This window comes from Notamacropus eugenii, chromosome X (genome assembly GCF_028372415.1).
Source record: "Notamacropus eugenii isolate mMacEug1 chromosome X, mMacEug1.pri_v2, whole genome shotgun sequence".
NCBI lineage: Eukaryota > Metazoa > Chordata > Mammalia > Diprotodontia > Macropodidae > Notamacropus > Notamacropus eugenii.
The window spans coordinates 92,672,096-92,696,281 of record NC_092879.1 but is presented as its reverse complement, the minus strand read 5'-3'; the positions used below and the strand labels follow the sequence as shown (position 1 = coordinate 92,696,281).

Genomic DNA, 24,186 nt, shown 5'->3' with positions numbered 1-24,186 from the left:
TTTATCAAAAGGGAAATGGTCATTAAATGAGAAGAAAGTCAGACCAATTTACTAGGGATAAGAGATCAAATGGGAGACAATTTTCTTATTATTGTTTGTAACATACTCATATGTATTAGCCCTCCCTAGGCTGTCAATTTCCATATTCTTGTCCTCCAAGTGGGTGATCTTGTACCAGGTTTACTTCAGGTGGGATCTACAGGAAATAACAAGAAGAGAGAATCAAGTTTTTAGTATGTTAGATAGTAGGGCTATGTCTAGATAGTGTACCTCACCTGGTGTAACTGCTTTGTCAAAACTGCCCCAATATGTGGGACTTGTATCTATCGATTTCATCAGTGTTAGCAGTGCTTAGCTTGTGAGCTTTGCAAGGGGACCATGAATCCATTTGCATATATATCTATCTATATATCTATCTATATATATAGATATAGATATAGATATAGCCTGAATAACAGTATGTCCCACATATCTATTTTTCAAATACTTGTACATTCCTCATTGTGGTGTGGGGGTGATTCTAACCTATAGGGCACAAACTATAGCAGGTTCTTCCAATCAAAAATAGATTTGAGAATGATCCTAGCCACAGAAGGGGTCTGCTTTCTGCGAATATTCATCACAGTAGGCTACCCACTAGGTAAAGATTGTTTTGGTCATGGCAATGCAAGAATACATCAATGAATCTGTGACAGCATTCTGATTCTCCCCTCTTCATGGCCCCAGGAATCACAGAATATAACACAGGAACCTGCATTTTGTCTCTGAACTTTATTTAAAATGCATAGCTATTATAAAATAAGCTTTTGGGAAAACACATACTGCACAGCTTAGTCTGAGGCCCATTCCCCAAGGCCCAGCATAAATCCTTTCTGTATGCTTTAAAACCTTTTCTTCTTCCCTATTTCTCCTGTGAAGTTCATAGGCATTAATCACTCTTTCCTCATCTTTCCCCAAATGTCATGCCTCTGTTGTGATAGATGGATGAATGGATGGAAAAAAGAAGAAAGGAAAAAGAAAAGCAAGTAAGGTAGTCCCTGCCCTGAAGGAGCTTACTCTAATTGACAATACATAAAAGGGAGCAAGGTACATGTGGTGACATAGCAAGAAGTGTCCAGGAAATGTACCTGTGGTGGCTCTAGGGGCAGAGTTCCATTCTCGGGGGTGGGGAGGTGAAATGAAGATGGCTGTGGCCGAAGATGTCCGGGAAAGTATGGGTTATCACGATTTGTATGACCTTGTCCAGCTCAGTTCTTGACTGTTTTCTTTTGCCAAGGTGATGGCTCCAGGGCACCAGAACCTAAGTTCACCCTCTGTGCAGATGGTAGTCTAATTCCTTCTCGTTGTTGCCTAGGCGCTTGGGTGGTTATAACAAGGCCTGCTTGCTCCTTCAGAGGTCCAGATTTCTTGTTTGCTGAGTAGCCTTTTTCCTTCAGGTCACTACTTAGTACAGATGTCAGAGTGACTCAGTTTCCCAATTGGGAAAGATACCCTTTTCCTGCATAGTATAGGACAACCTAAAATTCAACACATTTTTAGTCTCTGAGGTTCAGCAACTATTTTTAACCTCTAGGTTCAGCACCTCTTTAACTTGTATCCAGTTAGCAGTGTGCTAGAGTCATTTTGATTGATGCACAAGAGGCGATTATTAAATTTAATATAATTATTTAATTATTAAATCAGTGTGAGTATTTCTATCTCAGAAATCAGCAAATGTTACAAATGAGGGCTTGAGTTGTTTTGTTGTCTAGACTTAAGAAAGAGATGAAGAAAATTTTATAATGCAGATTAAACTTATTGTGGGGTGTGTGTGTGTGTGTGTTTTCCAGAGAGGTGGTTGTTAAACATTTACATGTGTACTGCTAGACTCAGCACTGCTGGACTTAGCCAGGTCAGTACACATTTCACTACAAACCACCTTTCCATCTCCTAGCCCCCCAAAACTCATGATCAAGAGAGATGGTCCCTCCAGTGATGCAGATCACCCACCTACCCCTTCCCACCCTAAACGATCATTGTTCGTGTCCAATATGCTAAGGACCTTCCTTTAGTCATGGCAATGTAAAAAACTACACTGCTTCGTAGGTGAATTGTTCAAAATGTATGAACAGCTGTAGCTGGGAGGATTAATTCTCTTTTTGGAGCAATGGATCCCAGAGGGTCAGTAAATATCATGGTTTGGACTTTTTTTAGGTAGACATGGGAGCTCTATCAGCAAGGGGAAGTTGAGTGGGGTCAGGGCCTCAGTGACACATTTGATGCTCACCTCAGTTTTCAAAATCCTGGCACTTGGCCCTAAGCAGGAAAGTCTGGGATAAGGTTATACAATTTGGCTATGCACATAAGAAACCTTTCCTTCTGTTCTCCCAGCTCTCACTACTTCTGGTCAATCGATCTATTTCTTTGAAGGTACCTTTATGCCACTTTTCATACTTTTATGGACAATTTATTATTAGGTAACACGCTCTACCCTTTTTCCACACACTATGAATCTCTCCATTGCCTTTTGGGTAACCTATAATTTTGATTCCTCAGATTATAATGTTCTACAATTCATAGCCATAGAGAATCACTAATTTTTGGGAGGAGTTATCCCTATGTTTTCATCAATGTGTGGGAATTCTTGGTATGGGAAGTCCATCCACAGCTCATCTGACTTATAGTTTTGGAGAGTTGCCAGAGGCACTAAGAGGTTAAACAACTTGTCCATAGTTACAGAGTTGGTACATGTCACACTTGAATTCATGGCTTCCTGCCACCAAGACTGACCTTCCAATCACTGTACCACACTGCCTCAACAATGGATAGGGTTGTTAACATCATGGATTTATCTGTCAAGGAGAAGTTGGTCACCATTTCCCAAATATAATCAATCCAGTCCACTCTCTTCCTATTCACTTGTGTGCTCTGCTCATCTTCCATTTCAAATATGTCTGATAGAAGCACTGAAGAACATCCCAACGTACAGTAATCTGAATAAAATTCTTTACCTATATAGCTTCCCTTTTTTGCATAGTTCAGCCAAAATCTTGAGTGATTACCAGTCTCAGTAGGAGGTATGGCTGTTCCAGGGCTTGATAGGATCAGCACAAAGTCACCTGAAAACCAGAGAACCTGGAGGATGATACCTCCTAAATCCTCTATGACAGTAACAAAAATCTTTGATGAGTAAACATCTCATTTCATGCTTCATTTGATAATATAAGGTCATGTATTATCTCTGCTGCATCTTTAAGGAATTTTGCATGGTCTTAACATATGTATGGGAGAGCCTTTAGGGTTTCATTTTTCTTTACAGAACTGAATGCCTTTTTTAAAAAAATTATTGATATCTTTTGGTTCTATATAGTCAAAATTTCTCCCAACATCCCTTCCCCTACCCCCTCCCCAGAAAACCATCTCATATAATGAAGAGTAATTTTTAAAGAAAAGAGAAAATAAAGGAGCAGAACCAATCACTACTTAAAAAGTCTAAAAATATATGCAATGTTCTCCACCTGGGAAGCTCCTACCTCTGCAAGAGTGGGATGGGGGGATCTTCTAGTCCTCTTCTTAGGACCCTCGCTTGTTATTTGTAATTTTGTGACACTCACTTTTGACTGTTTTGTGGTTGTTCTTTCCACGTACGTACATATTTATTTATATTTGTCATTGTGTATAGTTTTCTTGACTCCACGTGCCTTACTATGCATCAGTTCATGTAGGGCTTTCCATGCTGCTCTGTATTCCTCCTATTTGTTGTTTCTTATAGCAAAATAATATTCCTTCACATTTATTTAACACAGCTTGTCTAGTTATTCCTCAGTCAATGGGTATCTAACTTTGTTTCCTGTTCTTTATTACCATAAAAAATACTGCTATAAATATTTTGGTGTATATGGAAGCTTTCCTCCTATCAATGACCTCCTTGGGGTATGTGCCCAGTAGCAAAATCTCTTGTCAAAGGGTATGGACATTTAGGTGGTTTTATTTGCATGATTCCAAATTGCCTTTCAAAATGGTTGTACTGAATCACAGATCTACCAAAAATGTACCAGTGGGTCTATCTTTCCTCCAACCCCTATAACATTTGACTATAGCCATTTTTTGTTATCTTTGCCAATTTACTGAGTGTGAGGTGAAACTTTAGGGTTGGTTTAATTTATATTTCTCTTATTGTTAGTGATTTGGTGCATTCTTTCATATAGCTATTGATAGTCTGTAATTCTTGTGAGAACTGTTTGTTTATATCCTTTCACCCTTTAGCTATTGGGAAATGGCTTTGGGTCTGAACACATATCTGTTACTTTTCTATATATCATAAATGTCATTAAAAACAATTAGAAAGGCAACCTAGTATACTAAATCAAGAACTGCCCTCAGAATTAGGAAGATAATGAGGGGGATGAGGAGAGAGAAAGGGAGAGAATGTGGAACTCCAAGTTTTAAAAAGGAATGTTAAAATTGTTTTACATGTAATTGGGGAAAAATAAAATACTAAATAAAAATCAGAAAGATATAAGCTCAAGCTGTACCTCTGACACATGCTGGACATGTGACATGCCCCAGAACTGCAGAGATGAATGGGAGTCCCCTAAATCAATGAAATGCCAAGTTCAGTCCCAAAACAGGAGACACAATGAGATCATGTATTCTGTGCACCTTTTAGTCAGTTGTGACTCAAAAGATGTGGTCTACTATAGAATATCATTTGTGAAAGCCTACCTAGTCTCTTCATCAAGAACCTTTCACTATCACTATTATCAAGGACATAATGACATCACTATCATGGTTAAACACTAAAAACAGGTTCAATGGCTAAAAACCACTAAAAGCAACCTCCAAAGATTGTTTGCAATTAGTATTTTACCTGTATGGTGGTAGGTCCAATGGACAGATTCCACGTTGACTTTTGGAACTACATCTCCCAGAAGCTATTGTGCCAGCTCAACAGCTTTCAGCATGCCTGGCTTAAAAGGATGGTGGAAATCTACGGATCAAGGTATGGGAGAGTGGCTGGCTAAAGAGAAGGCACACAAAATGCTGGGGTGATGATATACTGGTAGATCACGCGATCATATAGGCAGTTAGGTGATACCGTAGGTGGAATGCCAGGTCTGAAGTCAGGAAGACTCATTTCCCTGAGTTCAAATCTGGCCTCAGAAAATTCCTAGCTGTATGACCCCAAGCAAGTCACTTTACTCTATCTGTCTTGGTTTCCTCATCTGTAAAATAAGCTGGAGAAAGAAATGGCAAAGCACTCTAGTTTTTTGCCAAGAAAATTCCAAATGGAGTTGTGAAGTGTCAGACACAGTTGAAATGACTGAACAAAAACACAAGATCACAGAATACTGGATTTAAAAGTAGAAGAAATGTCATAGGTTATCTAGCCAAACTCCCCCCCTTTACAAATGAGGAAGCTGGACAGAGAGGAGACATGGCTTGCCAAGGGTCACACTGCCATTAAGTGCAGGGTAAGATCTGATGCCACATTCTATGACCCCAAATTCACTACAATTTCCAGTGCCTCTACTGTCCAAAACTAGATTCCCACCAGAAGAGAATCTCAAAATATTATGAACAAAAATACGAAACAAGGAGGAAACATACTAAAAAACCAGTATGATTTAATAGTGCTAAAGAGTAATCTAGAAATGCCAAAAGCACAGCAATAGGTTAAATTCTTCAAGGTACTAAAGGCAAAGAAATAAATAAATGACCAAAGCCAATGAAATGCTTAAAATGTCCAGTTGCCCGTGTGGGTGGATCCTGAGGGTACCTTGGAGAACTGACACCGGTACTCCTGAGTTTCATTTTAGGAGTGGTAGATGTCAGGAATTTAGACAGGGTTTTTCCAACAAGTTCCTGGGAGGGTATCTCCTCCTGATCTTCTCAGGCATCAAGCTCTTAAACTCTTGCCTGTGACATAAGGGCTTGTGGGCAGAACAAGACATTGACATGTCTCTCTCTCTCTCTCTCTCTCTCTCTCTCTCTCTCTCTCTCTCTCTCTCTCTCTCTCTCTATCTCTGCCTCTCTGTCTGTCTCTGTCTCTGTCTGTCTCTATCTCTCTCTGTCACTGTCTGTCTCTGTCTCTCTGTGTTTCTCTCTCTCTGTGTCTCTCTTTCTCTCTCTCTCATTATCTCCACATAAGGAGCTGCCTTTTAGTCTCTGAATCCTTCCTTTCTTCTTTGTGGCCCAGGAGCATTCAGCCAAGAAATGGTAATCTCTGAAACTCTAGAAGTGATAACAAGGAATATTGGATATTAACTTGATTTTCTACATAGAACATTTTTCTTCAAATTGTTCAAGGCCAAGACAACATTTAGGGAGTGGGATGAGATTTCTTATTGAAATACAAGCTTGGAATTAAGGTTTTGGAATGGACATAATTTTGTGATCTTTACTCCCCCTACAAAAAAAGAACAATTAAGACAAGGTCTGTCACTTTCTAATCAAAAACACAGGGTGGCATTTAATGTTCTTTGAATTGCAAACACAAGTCTGTATCATTTCTAGAAAGAATTCTTGAACAATTTGAACTAGATTGTTGTACATATACACACACGTACACTAAGATGGAAAACTGAGGCAATACCACTAAAGAAAAGGCAGAAACTGGTTTAGCTTTATCCACGTTTCAGAAAGAGTGGGTCTGTGGCATGTGTGTGGTTTAGGTTGGGCCTTTTTGGTTTATTTCTTGTTGGGTTTTTTTTTTTGGCCGAACTCACTATATATCAAGCAATGGGTGATCACTTTTCTTTTATCACTTATTTTACTACTTAAAGAGCAAATGGTGAACAGAAGTCGAAAATTAATGAAAAAAACATTTAAGAGCTCACTTGCATTAAGAATAATGGCTTTACCTATACATATACATTTGGAATTAGAATCTCTCTCTACTAATCCACTCTATAATTTAGAAATCCCTTGCTTTTTTTGGTGGCACTAAAAGCGTTTCGATAAATATTCAAGCCTGATATTTACCAACTGAGGAAAGCGAGTTAGCATTTCTGACCTTCCATAAATGTTCTCCAGCTCTACAATTAAAGCATAAAATATTGCTTTCACATTTCTAATTTCCCAAGACAGCCTGGAGAGGGTGAGGTGAAGGTGGTGGGAGGCAAATGACATTTCTGCAACTGCACAATCTAATGTTCTGGATTTACATGTCATCCCAGCAGTTATCCAGCATGATCATCACTAGGCAACGTATTTGCACCAAAATGTCCTAAAGGTGATAGATAACTCCCCTTTCAAATTTCTAAAGGAGGGTGGAAAGTGCTCTTGTACTAAACAGATTATTCAATAACCACTGATTTCTGAATTTACACCAGGCCTAGTGCCACTACAGTGCCACTATCTGAGAGTGACTTACTTAAAATCAAAATCAAAATCAACTCACTTTTCATTACTGTTCAGGGTGAATTACTGGCTAAAATTAGTGTTTCTGATAAGGTGAATTTCCTTTTACTATTAATTCTTTCCCTTATTAGATAATTAACTGACTGACAATCAACACCGGGGGCAGCTAGGTGGCACAGTAGATAGAGCACTGGACTTGGAATCAGTGACTCATCGGCATGAGTCTTCAAATCTGGCCTCAGACACTAGCTGTGTGACCTTGGGCAAGTCATCTAACCCTGTTTGCCTCAGTTTCTCATCTGTAAAACGAACTGGAGAAGGAAATGGCAAACTGTTCCAGTATCCTTGCCAAGAAAACCCCAAATGAGGTCATGAAGAGTCTGAAACAAACTCATCAACCAACAACAAAATTAACTCCAAATTAGAGAAAAGGATAAGGGGCAGTGAAGGCTTATAAGCATTTAATGGCACCTATGTGCCAGGTATCACGCGATGTGCTTTACAAATATGATCACATTTGATCCTCACAGCAAACTTTCAAAGTGGATGCTATTACCCTCATTTTACAGTTGAAGAAACTGAGGCAAACAGAAAGTGTGACTTGCCCAGGGTCTCACAGCTAGGAAGTATCTGGGGTCAGCCACCGAGGCTCCCAATATCTAGATACATCCCTCGCTCTGCATCTTAGAATGTCTCCCTCATTTCATTCAAACCATAACACAGGTGCTACCTCCTCCACAAGGACTTTTCCCGGTTATCCCTCTTAATTACTCTATCCCTTCATCTATACTTTGTCTCCATATACATATTGCATCATCCTCAGTTTGTACCAAAGACAAAGCATTTACTTCTATCCCATTTACAAATAAAGAACTGAAGGGAAGAAAACACAGCTGTTCTCCTTTCTTACTTAGCACCACAGGGTTAAGCTTTGTTCGTTACATGCTAGTTATGGCTCTGGGCAACAGAGCCTTTTTTTTATAAGAAAGGAACAAAAAAAAGAAAAAAGAAAAAGAAAGGAATGGTGTGGTCAGATTAGTTCTGCAGCATTTTTACTATAAAAAAATCAAGAGGTCAACTGTGATTACCAACACATATATATGTAGTTTGGTTTGTTTACTATAGAAAAGCACAGGACTCAGCAGAAAACAAGCCCTAAAAGGCTCTTTTCCAAACTGGGTGCCTCACATGCATGTTTCCAGGTTACACAAGATTCCTTGATAAATCCTACCATGAAGATGGCTTTGTTCTGTGATCCCCGATAATCAGTATCAACTAAGACATACAACAGAGAGACATACATTTGTTAAAGGGGTTTACCACTGTCATGGAGGATGTCCTGTGCAAAATCCAAATGGCAGAAAGATTCCCTACAGATGGCAAGGTCTTCCAGATGTTCCCATTCGAAGATGACATTGTACTGATTGCATCAAGCTCCAAAAGAAACAAGAGTCTCCTCAGTAAGAACCATGACCAAGCAAAAGAGACTAGCAAAACAATAGGTACTGGAAAAATCAAACGAAAGAGTGCCTATTGTCCAGCCAACATAATACACAGTTGGAGAGACATGTCAGTATATCTTAGATGGATACTGCAGAGAGGAAATGAGCTGAACCTAAAGCTGAAGAGGAGAAAGAGCAGGCTGTACAGCATTTGGTAAAGTGCTGAATGCTTTCATGGGTCCCAAGCTGTTCTCTAATAAAGAAACCCATTTTTTTTAATACCAACATTTTCTTGATGATGTTATTGTGGCAGCAAATGATGAAATAACCACAATTTTCAAAGAATCAAAATTGCACGTGATCCAATGGGCAATGGATAGATGCATGGTAGACAGAGAAAGGCCTATTATCAATGTATGGTTTGCACAAAAGAAACGGAATAAAGGCTAGCATGCAGGAAATGTATGACTAGAAAATAAGATGGACAAGTCATGTGTGGAAATGGAAAGTCAGGCTCAGTGCTGTACCAAGACACAGAAAACATTAAAAGTCCTAGACAAAGGCTTCCAACCTGGGGATATGTCCTCTCCAAAGGCTTTCTGAGAGGACACAGATAAGAATAACACAAGAAGAGAGCTGTATGGGCTCCACTCTGCACAGTTAGGAGCACCCATGCAACAATGAATTCAAGGATCCATCGAAGGATCTGCTCAAATAACTGTAAGTTGCCAATAAATGAAAACCAGTAGAGAATGTAAAACATAAGTAACCCAGTTAGCAAAAGAGAAGTTTATACTAATCAAACAAGGGATTTCCTCATGTCACTATATACAGAGTTGTACCATGTACAAATCCCCAGGAAGCTATTCCAACTACAGAAGACCATTCTAGGGGCTCAAACAACTTCTCTCTACTCCTTTCTCGCTAATTTCCACCCAAAAGAAAATTTACAAATGTTATTGCATAAGCTATTGCCTTTTAGAATGGTTCATAATTCTGCTTGTAGATTATTAGATATGTACCTTAATATTTCAAGGGGGAAAAACACTTACAAAGGACAAGAAAAATAGGTTTGTTTTTTCCAGTGACAATTTTCATCTACTGTTTCATTTTAGTATCCTAACACTTTGAAGGATAAATATATTATTATTCATATATTAACCAAAAGAAAAGGGAAGCAAAGGACAAAGTGATTAAATGATTTGCTCTAGGTCATCTGGTTTGCTAGTAACAGAAGCTAGATTTGACTCAGAGTTCAGTACGAAATCTCATATTCATTATGAAAGGTTTACAAATCTGTTTTCCTTTTGCATTTATATATAAAATTCATAAACTATGCCATGCTGCCTCCCACACAATTTTACATACAAGAAATATTTAAAAAATACTTAGAAAAAGTAATCTTTTGCATGATTAGATTAATATACAAAAAATGTCAGCGTTCTCTAAAATACACACAGATGAATACCACATAGCAAATTGTGTTTGAGTTTTCATTGATGCAATGGCTCTTTAGGTTGGCCAATATCTGTAATATCATTTTAAAAAATTACTACAAACTTTCAAGATCTGTATTTATGCTGGCTGACCTCCTTTTCAATCCTAAGAATGGCAGGAAAATGCAATTTTCTTTATATTCAAAAGGTCAACTTTAAGCCAAATGGTTGCCCGTTGCTTTCTCAAAACATCTCCCTTTGTAATGTGCGCTTTGGACTGTGGCAGCCTACGAAAATCATAGACTGACAGAATGTCAAAACTAGAAGAAAGTTCAGGGGCAATCCAGTTCAAATCATACCTGAAAGGGATAGGGTTTTTCATGTGGCTTCAGCACAGGAATGCTCTGCATGCTCCAAACATGTTGTGTTCATTGACTCAAGTCTGACTCATTATGACACCCTTTGAGGTTTTCTTGGCAAAGATACTGTTTGCCATTCCCTTCTTGTATGTAAGGTGGATTTGTTTTCTTCTTAAGATACGAGTTCCCAGGATCCATGACCATAAACAATCTACTAGTTCCCAGGATTTCACATCATAAACAATTTCCCCGAGCTTATAACCTTAAGATAACCTTAATCCCTATATAACCTTAAGATAATGTCAACACTTGAGTTAAGTTGTAAATACCCACTGTGATGCTCTATGCTGTCATCAGGATGTTGCTCAAGTCAATGCAAACTTGTGATGCTATTGCTGGCAAATTGCCTTCTTTGTGTGCTCCTTCATACATCAGGTGAGCACTGATCAAACAGTGAGTGGGGAATGGGAAAGCTGTGTGTGTAAGCCATCGAGGGTTAGGGGGTTCTGAGGAATGGATGTGCTTGTCTCAACGGAGACTTAAGGGAAGTTGTAGGGGTTGGTGCTCCTACCTGTACTCTCGCCTGCCCCTGTGAGAAGAACAACTGGGGATGCCGGAGGAGTTGGTTCTCCCGTTGTAGAGAAGAATAAGGCAAATTAACCCTATCATGTCTCTGTTGCTGTCCTGGCTACCCAGATCGAGGGAACCTGCTAGAGGCTGGAGCCCAATAGCTCCAGTGCTACACTTTTCCAGATCATTTTACACATGAAGAACTCAAGGCAACAGGGCTAAGTTTCTAAAGAACAGTATTGTGCATTTCATATCAGAATTTCTAGCCAAGAACCAGAGTTTATATAAACGCCTCAAACACGAGAAATCTTTTTGTTTATGCCAATAACAAAGTGCACAAAATAAGAACATAAGAAAGTCTTTTAACTTTAAAAAGGTGTGGAAATAAAGTTAGGCAGTTTCTGGATACTTTCTTCATAGGAACTGGTTATAATTTTTAGAACACTTGTAAACACTGTGTGTGATCAATAATCCCATTTTATACTTAATACTGAAGGCATTGGGATATTACCTCAAAAAGGAAGTGCTCTGTTTGCCGTGCGACCCCTACTCTGTGTCTACACGAACATCATGTAGTAGTTTCACTTGCCATCCTCTTTATTCTCGTTCTTTATCCTCTCCCACTTTCTGGGCAATTTCGAGTTACACTCTTTGCACTGTCCTTTGAGCATCTCAGTTTCAGCTTTGCTGTCTTACTGTCGTACAGTTTGTTTATAGTAAGCTTCATTTGTCCTAAGCTCAAAATGGCTCCGAGGTATCAGTCTTTGGTCTAGCAGGGTTTATGTGGGCTGATGAGGCACTGCCAGCAATGTTGAGGCTGCTTTCCATGAAAAGGTGAAGGCCCTGCAGCTGTTCCAAAAGGAGATAGTCCAAGTACCAGTTCCATTTCTTTTTCTGCAGGCAGAGAAAAAGCACAGTAATTGATTACTCTATTTTTAAAAAAGGTGTGTAAACTTTATTTTTTTCCTCTATTGTATCTTTGCATACTGTCATTTTAAAATATTCTGAACCTAACACCAAATAAGATGAATATATTCAGATACTAAGCTGAAGAGAAAATGAGGTTTGCACATGTGCTTGCCAATCAGAAGCGTGCAGAGGGGCATCCTTCTCCCTCCATGTGCTATTTTCCAAGATGGCCTGCTTTGTTAGCGCTGTCTATTCACTTTCCTTCTGTTTCCTTAAATGATTCAGTGGTCTCTTTTTCTTTCCCTTCCCCCCTTCACTAGCCCCACCCCCTCCAACACTTCAACAAATTAAAAGAAAAACAGAACCTGCAGGCAGGCAAAAGAAATGCCCTTAGAGGCCACACCCCAAAGTATCCGTCCCACTCTACACCTGGAGCCTCTTGCCCGCCATCACCTTCATTAGCAGGTGGGGAGCCTGGCGCATCACTGCTCCTCTCAAGTCAGGGGTGTTTACTGCCCTGTTCTCAAGTCTTTCTTTGTTATGTTTCTTTATGATGCTGCTGGGATTGTATAAACTATTCTCCATTTTTTCCTCACTTGGTGCTAAGTATTTTTACCAGTCCTTAAGACATGTATGTATATTAAAATCGAACCACAGATGGGCTGGATTCACCAGAATGGAGCTACTAAGTTAAACTGAACTCAGAAGTGCTCACCAAGCCAACTGGTACTTGCTACTCCAATAGCATTTATCAAGCGCCCAGCCAAACACAGCATTGTGAGATGCAAGTTAGACATTTTCCCCAACCTCTAGCAACTTAACGGCTAAAACAGCTCAGGCAAGATGCAGACATTTGTACAGTCACGGATGACCATAAAGCAAGCAGACCTGTGCGGTTCTTGTAATCAAGTGTATTACTGTCTAGACACATCTTACACAAACATATTCAAAGTGAGAGATGGAAGAAGCCAATGGTAAAAGTCAAGCCACTGGATAGCTGCAAAATTTCTATGTGCAAATCTTGTGCCCAAAAATGTGTGCACTGGCCACAAAAAACAGGCTTTTCAAAGACCTCTAAAACTGATTGATTCAGTGGATAATCTTTCCTTTACTGGACTGTTGCTGACGCATGCCTTTTGATTGTTGGCAGAAAGGTGGTAGGTTAGAGGTATGGAAAGAACCATACAGTGTCAGAGATGATACATGTGTGTGAGTGTGAGTGTGTAGGTGTGTGTGTGTGTGTGTGTGTGTGTGTGTGTGTGTGTATGTTTTGCTTAACTGTACTTATAACTCAATTTATTATTACTAGACAATCTTCTCTTGAGTAAAGAAGCAGAGTGTGAGAATGGAGGGGGGAGACATACTGGGAGAATAACTGGGAAGTGATAGAAACATTAAAAAAAATAAAACATTTTTAAGCTACTTCTGAAAAAAGTAATGCAATTGTTTATAATATGAAATTTCCTGAAATATTTACCTTAATGAAAGACAAAGAAAGCTCCCTTTCTGCTGGCCATCCCTTAAAGAGGAAAAAACAGTCTGTTAGTTCAATCACAGGAAAATTAATTGAGGCTTCTCCAAATTTTGAACGTTTAAAAACCACCAAAGATCTCAAATAATAGATAATGAAAAATGGAGAGAGGTGGGGGATTATGAGGTCTGAAAGTATAATCTATTTTCAGATTCTGGTACAGTATCAGGTGCTTATGCTTACAAAGTTTCCTTTATTACAAAGCAGAATTCAATGTGACATCAAAATTACAAGATAAATATAAAAGAGATTAATCTAGCATTTTAAAAAAAGAAAACTGAAGCTTCCCAAGCTGCTGGCAAAGGTTCCACCTTCCACTCTTTCTTGGCCATTAACTCCAGCTTTCCTAGTTTCACATCCCCTCTTGAAAAGGATGGATGCTACCAGCCTTGCTGTGATTCTGTGAAAGCAGAGGTCAGTACGAGCCAGCGTGGAGCCAAGTATGTATCAGACGAATATTTGGTGACAAAGGTTTGAGATGTTGGGATACAGAAGTCACTCAACCATCCTGACTGGGTCCAGCACAAATTTCTAACATGTCATTGAACCCTCACAGCAGCAAGGGCGTCCTTTTATTCCTTCCTGATTGATTTGCTACTGAACTCCCTAGAGTAGCCTTTTCAAACTCCTTCCTTCCTCAAACATTCCACACCATCCCTTCCTGTTCTCCTTCACCCATACTCTACTGAGAAGGGATCATTCATAGAAATGGCCATTTTTCTACATCTTCACCCCCCCCCCCTTAACATCATTCCATTTTCTCCTCCTCTAATCTGATGGAAAGGCAGCACTTGTTGCCAAATGTTACCTTTCCATGTGCGCTATCACAATCACCCCTCTTTTTAATTTTCTATGTTTCCTATCTACTGGTTCATTCCCTGATCCATACAAAAATGCCTGCGTGTGTCTAATCTAAAAAACCTTCACTTGGTCTTTGTATCCCCTCAGTATCTTCCTATATTCCTACCTCTCCTCTTCCAGAGACAACGTCTTGGGAAAAAGTTATGTACACTTTGCCCCCACTTCCTTTCCTTACTCCTCGACCCTTTGCAATTTGGCTTCCATTTTCCTCACAACTTGAAACTGCTCTCTCCAAAGTCATCGCCAAATCTAACGGCTTCTTCTCAACTCTCATACTTCTTGATTGGGCACATTCTCTCTCTCAGAGTTTTGGGGACTTAGCTCTCTCCAGATTCTCCTTCTATCTCGAGGACTGTTCTTTTTAGTCTCCTTTGCTGTATCATTATTTATATTCCACTCCTTAAATGTGGGTGGGCTCCAGGGTTCTGTCCTGGTGAACTCATCAGCACACATTAGCTTATTATCTTTACACAGATGTCTTCCAAATTGAGCTCTAGTTTGTGTCATGATTTCTCATTCCATTTCTCCAAATGCCTCTTCAACATTTCAACTGGATGTCACAGAAGCATTTCCAATGCACCATGCTCCAAAGAGAGCGCCTTAGATTTGTTACAAAAATCAGCTCCACCTCTGAACTTCTCTGTCTCTATAAAGGATACCAAGATCCTTCCAGTCACTCAGGTTTACAACTTCACAGTCATCACAGAGCCAATCAACTGCCAAGTCCTGTCCACTTAAGCAGTACAGAATCTCTCCCATGTGTCTCCTCTCCACTCTAATTCAGGCCCTTCCCATCTCTCCCCTGAGGCTACTACAAGAGCCCCCTAACTGGCTGCCCTGGTAGGCCACCTCTTCCATCCATTTTCTACACAGTTATCAAAGTTGTTTTCCTAAAGCAAAGATCTAAATGTGTCAGTCTGAGAAACTCAAATTTCAGTCATTCCCAGCTGCTGCCACAAATGCCCACCTTTCCAGTCTCATGAGCCAACACTCACCTTTTTGCAATTAGCAGTCTAGCCAAAGTGGGCTGCTTGGCTCTTCCATCTCCTACCTTGGGGCCTTTGCAAAGACTGTTCCCTCCATCCTCACAGCCAGCTCTTCAAATTCCTGGTTTCCTTTAGGGCTCAGCTTCAGTGCCACCTACTTAATGAAGCCCTTCCTGATCCTTTCTCTACCCTACTCCCATTGCTAATGCTTTCAATTTCCACCAGAATTACTTTGTGTTTGTTACATATTTTATTTTCTCTCTCACGTACATTCAGACACAGAGTCTTTCTTGATCAACTTTAAGCACCTTAAGGGTAGAGACTGCTAGCATTTTTGTCACTGGCCCTAGCACCTAGCACAATGCCTGGCACATAGTAGGAGACTACAAAATGCTTGCAGATCACTGAATTGGTGGGCCTGCAGTGGTAAAATATTCAGAATCACAGACCCTTCCCAGAGTTGAACAACTGCCACTGACTGCTGGGGAGGTGACTAGTTTTTGAAGCCTTGAAAATTCATTAGCCAAGCTTTTAAGTTGCTGCTCCACTAAGTCTTGTACAGAGAAGCCAGTTAACTTGCTACATCTCCAGGGATTATTCAAGGCTGATTAAAAAGGATCAAAATTCAATCAACAGGAGTCCCTATTAATAAAGCCACACACCTTATACAGAGCCCCTAGAATGAAGGCATATAGATGCTAAGTTCTTGGTGACTGAAGTTCAAAAGCAACCCTCTTAGAAGACTGATGAGCATTAAGGCCTAATTTGGAACCACCTGTTCACAACTGCAAAGAGGAGGTTTCCCATTTGTTAGAGAACAGTGCCCCCTAGTGCTGGAAAAAGAACCAGGCCCTGATGAACTATTTCAACCACCCAACACTATTTCCTTAAGCATATTAACATTCAACGTCTGATTTTCAAAAAAAGGTGAACTTTTGATCCTACAACCAAAAGTCTGTTTGCCTACATTCAAAACGGTACTTTTTCTACTGATATATTTTATTATGACAGACAGTTCCTAAATATTCAAACAATGCTTTCCCTTCTCCCCAAATATATTCCCAATGACAGCACCCTAAAACCCAGGAGCATAATCATGGCCGGTACATATATCAGGGGTTGGGAACCTTTGGCCTCGAGGCCACATGTGGCCCTCTAGGTCCTCAGGTGTGGCCCTTTGACTGAAACCAAACTTCACAGAACAAATCCCCTTAATACAAGGATTTGTTGAGGAAAACTTGGACTCTGTCAAAAGCAGAGCCAGGACTCAGAGCAGGTCCTCTGACATCCAGGATCAGAGATCTTTCCATCATAGCCTGGAAAGAGGCTCTCTACGACCTGGGGCAGTTGTCTCCTTTGTTAAGTTAGTGTGCTGAGCTAAATGATTTCTCAGCCCCTTTCAACTCTTAAGAATCCCTCATTTCATAGTCTCAGGTTGGTTACCTGACTTGCCCAAGGTCAACCATCACAAAGCCACCAGCTGCAGGGTCATTACTAGAACCCAGGCCCTGTGATCCCTGGACTGGGGCTCTTTGCACTCTGCTGAGCTGGCTGTTGAAAGCCCCTACCTTTTTTACATTTAATTCATCACATATTTCAATGACTAAGAATTGTGGAGAATACCATAAAGAATCAGTGAAACTAGACCAAGCCAAAATGTCCGAAGGGCAACTAGGTAGCACTGTGGAGTCAGGAAGACCCCTCTTCTTGAGTTCAAATCCACTCCCAGACACTTCTCAGCTACGTGCCCTTGGGCAAGTCACTTCACCTTGTTTGCCTCAGTTTCCTCACCTGTAAAATGAGCTGAGGAAGGAAGAGGTAAACCACTCCAGTATGTCTGCCAAGAAAATCCCAAATGGGGTCACAGAGAGTTGGACAGGACTGAAAACAACTCAAAGACAAAAATATCCTGAAGGAATACCACTAAACTTTTGTTACTGCAATCCTTGTGCATCAAGAGCTTGCTCAAGGAAGCCTGAAACCAACTAATGCAGAGAAATTAAGCAGTGATTACTGTCAAGCAAAGCTGGGGAAGGGAAAGCAGAAGAGAAACGGAGGAGGGGAAAGAACCTTTCAAGTTCTGGTTGTCAGTTGAAGGTCAATAAGAAATAAAGCATTCCTGAATTTTGATATACAATTTTTCAGGATTATATCGATTTCATTAGACCAAACATCCATTGTATTGTTGTGACAATACCGTGGGAGATACAAGACAAGTACTCACTTCACCCCTCTATACCTCAGTTTGCTTGGGGTGGGGGTGGGGGTGGGGGAGAAGGGGAGGAAAGGTTGGGACTCCTTGGGGCCTTTGCAGCTCCAGACCTAGGATCCAGTGATTTGCCTCAAAGGACAGCATGACCTAACACCATCACCAGAAGCAACAGTATATTCTTTATCAGAGAAGCTAGCTAGACCAGAGGACTTCAAAAGAGAATAAAATCATCAGGGATGATCGAGGAAAGGTGAGAGATAAATGAACACAACAACACAATGGCCTTGCAGGCGCGTCACTGCTCAATACACAATGCTTGAAAGAAACCAATTCCTCAGAGTATCAAGACCCCTGAGGGCCCATTTGGGCCCACAGTTGACATGGCTGTCAAGCCATGGTTCCCAACCTTCGAAAAGTACCCTTTTTAAATAAAGGGTACCATTGATGAAGCAATTAATTATGAGGTAGTGAGGAGCATGAAAATGCTTTCAAGACATCACAAAGCAAGTAATCCAGGACTCCCTACATGCTCTTACCTGAAGCAGAAAGTTGATGGAATAGGCCAGTAAGGCTGGATGGTTAACTAGATTTAAACTCTTCTTATATTTCTGTATTTTAGTCTTTTCCAGGATCTCAGGGTCTATGTAGAGATAGTGGTCTTTCTCAAAGGATGTGGATGTCCACAGGCAGTCCACCAAGGCAGTCACATATTCATTAAACTCTTGGTAGGTTTTATTGAACTTCAGCCTTTCCTAAGGAGAAAGGGAAAAAATCTCCTCAACCAGATTGTGATAATAAGCTTTTGCCTCCCTTCCCACCCCACCTCTTTATCACCCTGCCCAGTGAGGACACCTAATAAGGTCATGCTCAGTTACTGATGAGATTTGATGGTACCAGTCTACCCTCAGTACCTGGCGTATCAATTCATTTTCCTTGGCAGCAGTCAAGTTGACACGATACCTAACGAGAACAACAAAATGCAACAAAATTGGAAAAACAAAATGCTGAGTGGTAACATGAATGAATGCTGGCACTGGCATGAACGTTTTTACCTGCCAGCTATGAGACTGCTATACTCTCCTGGAGGAAGAAACATTAACATAAGGTCAAAGGCAATCTGATGGCTGTTATGAGAGAAAAAGTGTGGCCTTTGGTAGACAAGGCAATATGGAGAGTTAAAATACTGCCACATGACTCCCATAGAGCTGAAAGGGCCCAGCCACAAGAGTTTAGTTTCAAAAATCAAGCTATCCAGTGTTTGATTTTTTAAAAGAAAAATTTAAGTTTCAATGAAAGCACAGGAAGCCACTATAAATAATGCTGACTTCTCCCTTCCACATGTATCCCAGAATATTCAAAACAGCATTTTTTGTGGTAGCAAAGAACTGGAAACAAAGTAGTTCTATTGACTGACGAATGGCTAACCCAAATGTGATACATGAGTATTACATGTGATGATGGAATGTTAGTGTGCTGTCAAGAAAAGAAAAAAACCAAAGAATACTTTTAAGTTCTGATACAGAGTAAAATAAGTCAGAACCAGGAAAACAATACACACTATGAAATAATTCAAATAGAAACCAAGCAAGCACGTAAGCAACCAAAAACTCAAGTGCTGTCATTATAATGACCAAGCTTATCTTCAAAGACTTGAGGAAATATACCCCCACCTCTCCTCGGCAGAAGTGGGGAACCGTGGGTTGGAATGTGAGGGATTTTCTAAACTGCATCTTCCCCTTTTGATTTTTATTATTTGTTACACGGGACAGCTCACTAGGTAGGGCAGGGAGAAGCTTCTATTCAGAAAGAAAAAGGATGTTAAAAACAAAAAATATCCAGAAAAATAAGATTACAAAAAGAATGACGAGTAGGTGAGTACTGCTCAGCAAGAAAGGACCCAACTTGTCCAGCTGTTCCAAGTGCATTTATCCATCTCAGAGCCAGCACTGACACCATAACACACCAGCAGCAGCAACATCCCACACTGGACAACCAGGCCCCAGAGAATGCCCTTCTTTTTCCTGGTTACAAAGACCCCAGCAGAAAACAAACAAAAATTGTGAATGGATTATCAAATTAAGCTGGAACTGCCCTTAGAATTTAGAAAAGGCCACATACCTGTACATAATATAACAGAGATGGTTAAGGGTGATGGCGTCTGAGGTGAGTAGTGCTGGATAAAAGACCCCACGTGGAAATATCACCACTAACGGAAGGTCATAATTGAGATACATGTCGGACACCTTTAGGGATCAAAGATACCATCAGATATTCCTCTCTGGTTCTCAATCAAGTATAACAAAAATAGCATCTGCACAGAATAAAGTGTTTACTCGTTTATTACAATATTACAAGCAATTATTCCATCACCTCAGAAGTCAACTGTCTTCATAGGTAAAAATAGGAAATTATAAACCTGCTTTCTCACCTAGTGACCTAAATTTCTACCTGATTGGTCAAGAGTCAGGCTAAGGAATTGTTACCAAAAGGCTACATAACAAATTACCTGAGAGACTAGCAAGGAGAGGCAAGCAAAGGCAATGCTTTGCCATTAACACATAATAACCAACTCTATCTAGTACATGTTAACAGCTAGCTAACCTGATATATTAGAAAGCAGATGAGACACAAAACAAAAATAACTTCTGCTGAAGAAAAGGAGTCCAGAAAAGGTTGGAAACATGTCAGTGCTGCCTGCAGGAAGACAAACACTGTTATGATAACAAGGTGGGGAGAGATCCCATTGGGTGGGAGGGCTCTAAAGCAAGAACAATTAAAACTTGGAGAAGTTAGAATCTGGATAAGGAAACAAGGATTATCATCAAGTACATCTCAGATTTACCTAGGGCCAATCCTATAGCAAGGAAAGATATTCATTTCCCTTTTTATTTCCATGATATTAAGTAATTCTGCAGAAGTATATACCATCAAAAACTTCAACTGGTTTAAAATGATGTTGATATGAGCTACCACCACCTGGGACAACCAGTTGTGGAGAAACATTTAAATAATAGACCATAACGAGAAATGATCACACAGAATGGGATGCTTACCACCTCAAAGAAATTCAAAATAAAGTGGAGCAAGAAATTACTGTTGCTCTCCAAGCGCAGAGCAATCGTGGACAGCCATCCCACGTAACTGATCAGCTCACTCAGAGAGTTCAGGGCAATCACAGGAGTGTCCCTACAATCAGAAAGCAAGCAATTCACACACAAGCATTCCCCAAAATCTAACTCCCAAGCTGTTCTGTATAGAATGGGACTAAAGTCAGTATGTATGCTTGCAAACCTTTCCTGTTGGTACTCCAGGGCTTGGTACTCCTCTGTAGGGCAAACATAAGGAGCACACTTCGTGAAATATCTTACCTAGTGTTCCTAGGCCACACTCAGATCCCAGGCTGGATGGCAAAGAAAGAAAAGACCAGGCCCCAGATAGGCTGGAGCTCCCATCATCCTGGGCTAACAACTGTGCTGAATCCCCCTCTGATCTGTGTAGCCCTGAGCACACAAGTTGGTACATGCTAATGTGCTCAGCATTAATTAACAACATTCGTCAACCACATAGACCATGGAAGTGATAGAGTGAATACAAAATACCCAAGAAAGTAGCTCTGGACCCCAAACCAGGAAACATGAGAAGAAAACACAAGTAGGTGGTATGAGGGCACTTAAAACACAGAATGGAATCTGAGGATATAGAAAGTGATTAAAATAAACCAGGACAAATATGAATTGTTTAATCCAAAAGAGAAGTTTAAGATGATATAGATTAAAATTAATTGAGAATTTCTTTTCTCTATGACAGGCCACATGGTGTGACAAAAAGAAAATAAGCCTCTAATTCTGACAGGCTTGGGCTTGAGTCTCTCCCACCTTTGATACACACCACCTGTATGACTCGGGACAAGTCACCTAACTTGTCATTACAGTGCCCTGAGTGATCCTCAAAGTCTCAAAGTTGGGGACTAGTTGTTGATTTGCATTGGCAAACTTCCCAACAGCAAGAAAATCACAGAGAGATCCAGCCGTCCACCATTGCCAAGTACATAAATGTCAGTGATGACAACACCCAAAGGAATGTCACTGTGACCTTCTCAGCTTGACTTCTTGGGTTACAAAGCTGTTACAACCTTCACTCTAACTGACCTGGGATTTAGTCTAGTCTTTGGATTCACTCTTCCTGCCAAGGACCAGAAACAAGAATGTTCTACATTCTTCTCAGACCAACCTATTTCAGTTTTTAAGACAAATCCTGGGTATTCTTCCATTTCCACTCAATTGGCTAAGATGAAACTGGAAATTGGAAACAGCATGGAGAAGGGAAGTAGAGTTATAGGAAGGTGAGCCTCTGCAAAACACCACCGCATCAAAGACTTCCATGCAGGTGCTAAGCAGTGCCTACAAAACCAGCCAACAGTGTGGGGCACAGGGCTCCACCAAGCCTCTCCTGGAGGGTCTGGCCTAGTGCCATCTACTTGACAGAAAAGAGACCTCAAAAAAGCCCAATTCCAAGTTCACACGGCCTTCAGTCCGTAAGTGGCAAGGGGTACTTAAGTGATGACTTGCCCAGGACAGTCCCTCTACAGGGAATGGGAAGGATGCTCAGAGGATGTCAGAAAATACAAAAGACAATTCCTCCATTTTTGGAATTCCTCAGACCCAAAGCAAAGCCAAAGGAAGATCACAGATGCAAAGATGAACTTTGAATGACATTAAAATTTTTTTTAATTTAATTAATTTATTTTCAATTTTCAACAATCACTTCCCTAAGTATTAAATTTTCTCCTCCCTCCCCGAGACAGCATGCAATCTTATATGAGTTCTATACATACATTCTTATGAACCACATTTTCACATTAGTCATGTTGCATAGAATTAAAACGAATGGGAGACACCATGAGCAAAACCAAACCGAAACACAACACAAGAGAAAACAGTCTGCTCCATTCTACACTCTCATTCCATCGTTTCTTTTCCGGATGTGGATGGCATTTTGCCTTTGAATGACATTTTTAAAGGGAACTTAAGTATTTAAGTATCATTCCTTTACAAAAGGCACTTGCACCTATTAACTCTTCATGTTCCCACTCAGAAGTAGACAAGAGGAGCAAAGCAGAATGAAATAATGACAAAAAAGCTTAAGACAGTAGGCCAGGCCTCGTGGATTTATAACTCACCACCCTCCCCAAGCCAAGACAGGAAGTTGTCGAGGAAACATTTTATTTGTAGCCAGTCTCTAAGTAGCTGGAAGCCTCAGGCCCCTGTCATGGCTTGGGATAGGCAGGCCTCCCTCCCTCCATCTCCAGTATCCCTTCTGGTGGGCTGGGGAAAGACTTACAGAGAAGTGCTCAGGATGGGCTTCATCTTAACCTCCGTAGCATGCCACAACAGCCAGTTCTGCAGCAACTGTGTCAGGCTATGAAGAACACTGCACTGAAGGAGGCAAATGAAAGAAACCATTACCCACACTAATCTGCTCCGCTGAACCTACATATCGTGGGATTATTACGTGGAAATTTATATGTGGATTGTATGGAAATGTCATCTCACCATTAAAAGTGCTGGTGATAACAGCATCTTAAAATTAGGGTCCATTCTTATGATAAATTTAAATTTTAGATGATGATGGTAAGATCTTGGCAACAGGAAATGTATAAAGTAGTTACAATTCTTAGGAATGACACTTCTCCACAGTACATGGATATTGGATATGAGGATTAGTGGTGGGGTTTCTTATTGTTTTTGACATTATCCCTTTCCCCAACCTCCCTCTGCCTAAATAGGGAAGTTCTAGGGAGTTGTCAGAGGACCAGAGAGTAAATGATTTATCCCCAGTCACACAGCTTGATAGTTTTGGAGGCAGAATCTGAGCAGCTGTTTTCCTGACTCCAAGCCTGGTGCTGCAGTATGTCAGCGGCCTCACCCAGACACCCTCTGTGAGCAGAAATTAAGGTTTGGGCAGTAGACGTGTATAAAGAAATGGCAAGGAGGTAATTGTACCTGAGAGTTGCCAAGTTTCACTTCCTTCTAAGAGTTATTTTCTAGATGAGAAAATAGCATGGACTCCCATTTGAAGTGATTACTTAACAATCAAGAAGTTTCTAAATATGTATTTTAACTGCATTTCTATGATTTGGATTATAATGGAAAAATTCAACCCTGAAATTCTGACTCCTTGACTGCTTTCTGAGTTTATGAGAAGGCAGTATGGCACTGCCCATAGGACACTGAATTGGGAGTCGGAGGACCTGGGTCTGAATGCCACCTGTGACACCTAGCTGTGTGACTGTTGGTCAATCTCTTCATCTCAGAACTTCAGTTTTCTTACTGAAGACAGTTTTCATGCCTTGGCTGGAAGTCTCCGATGCCTCTTTACAGCATGGAGGTGATCCTGGGGTCTCCAAGGGTGTACAAGCTCTGGCAGGGCCTACCTAATAAAAATATAATAGCTAGAATTTCAATGATTGCCACATTAATGCCACATCTATATGGCTGGCACAGCATCAGGCAGGACAGGGGATACATAGATGGCACAGG

The 24,186-nt window shown here is 40.5% G+C and overlaps 1 protein-coding gene across 2 annotated transcripts in view; it reads right to left on the bottom strand.

The window, feature by feature from the left end:
* Positions 1 to 10,037: 10,037 nt before the first annotated feature.
* Positions 10,038 to 24,186, bottom strand: part of CENPI (centromere protein I) — a 47,933-nt gene continuing 33,784 nt past the window's right edge. For both annotated transcript variants that reach the window (XM_072626413.1, XM_072626412.1), the window contains exons 16-22: positions 22,988 to 23,082; positions 20,701 to 20,833; positions 19,766 to 19,890; positions 18,559 to 18,607; positions 18,184 to 18,399; positions 13,535 to 13,576; positions 10,038 to 12,042 (exon numbers count right to left, since the gene is read on the bottom strand). In XM_072626413.1, coding sequence (XP_072482514.1) covers positions 11,887 to 12,042; positions 13,535 to 13,576; positions 18,184 to 18,399; positions 18,559 to 18,607; positions 19,766 to 19,890; positions 20,701 to 20,833; positions 22,988 to 23,082 — 816 coding nt within the window. In that variant the 3' untranslated portion in view covers positions 10,038 to 11,886. The remainder of the gene's footprint in view (positions 12,043 to 13,534; positions 13,577 to 18,183; positions 18,400 to 18,558; positions 18,608 to 19,765; positions 19,891 to 20,700; positions 20,834 to 22,987; positions 23,083 to 24,186) is intronic.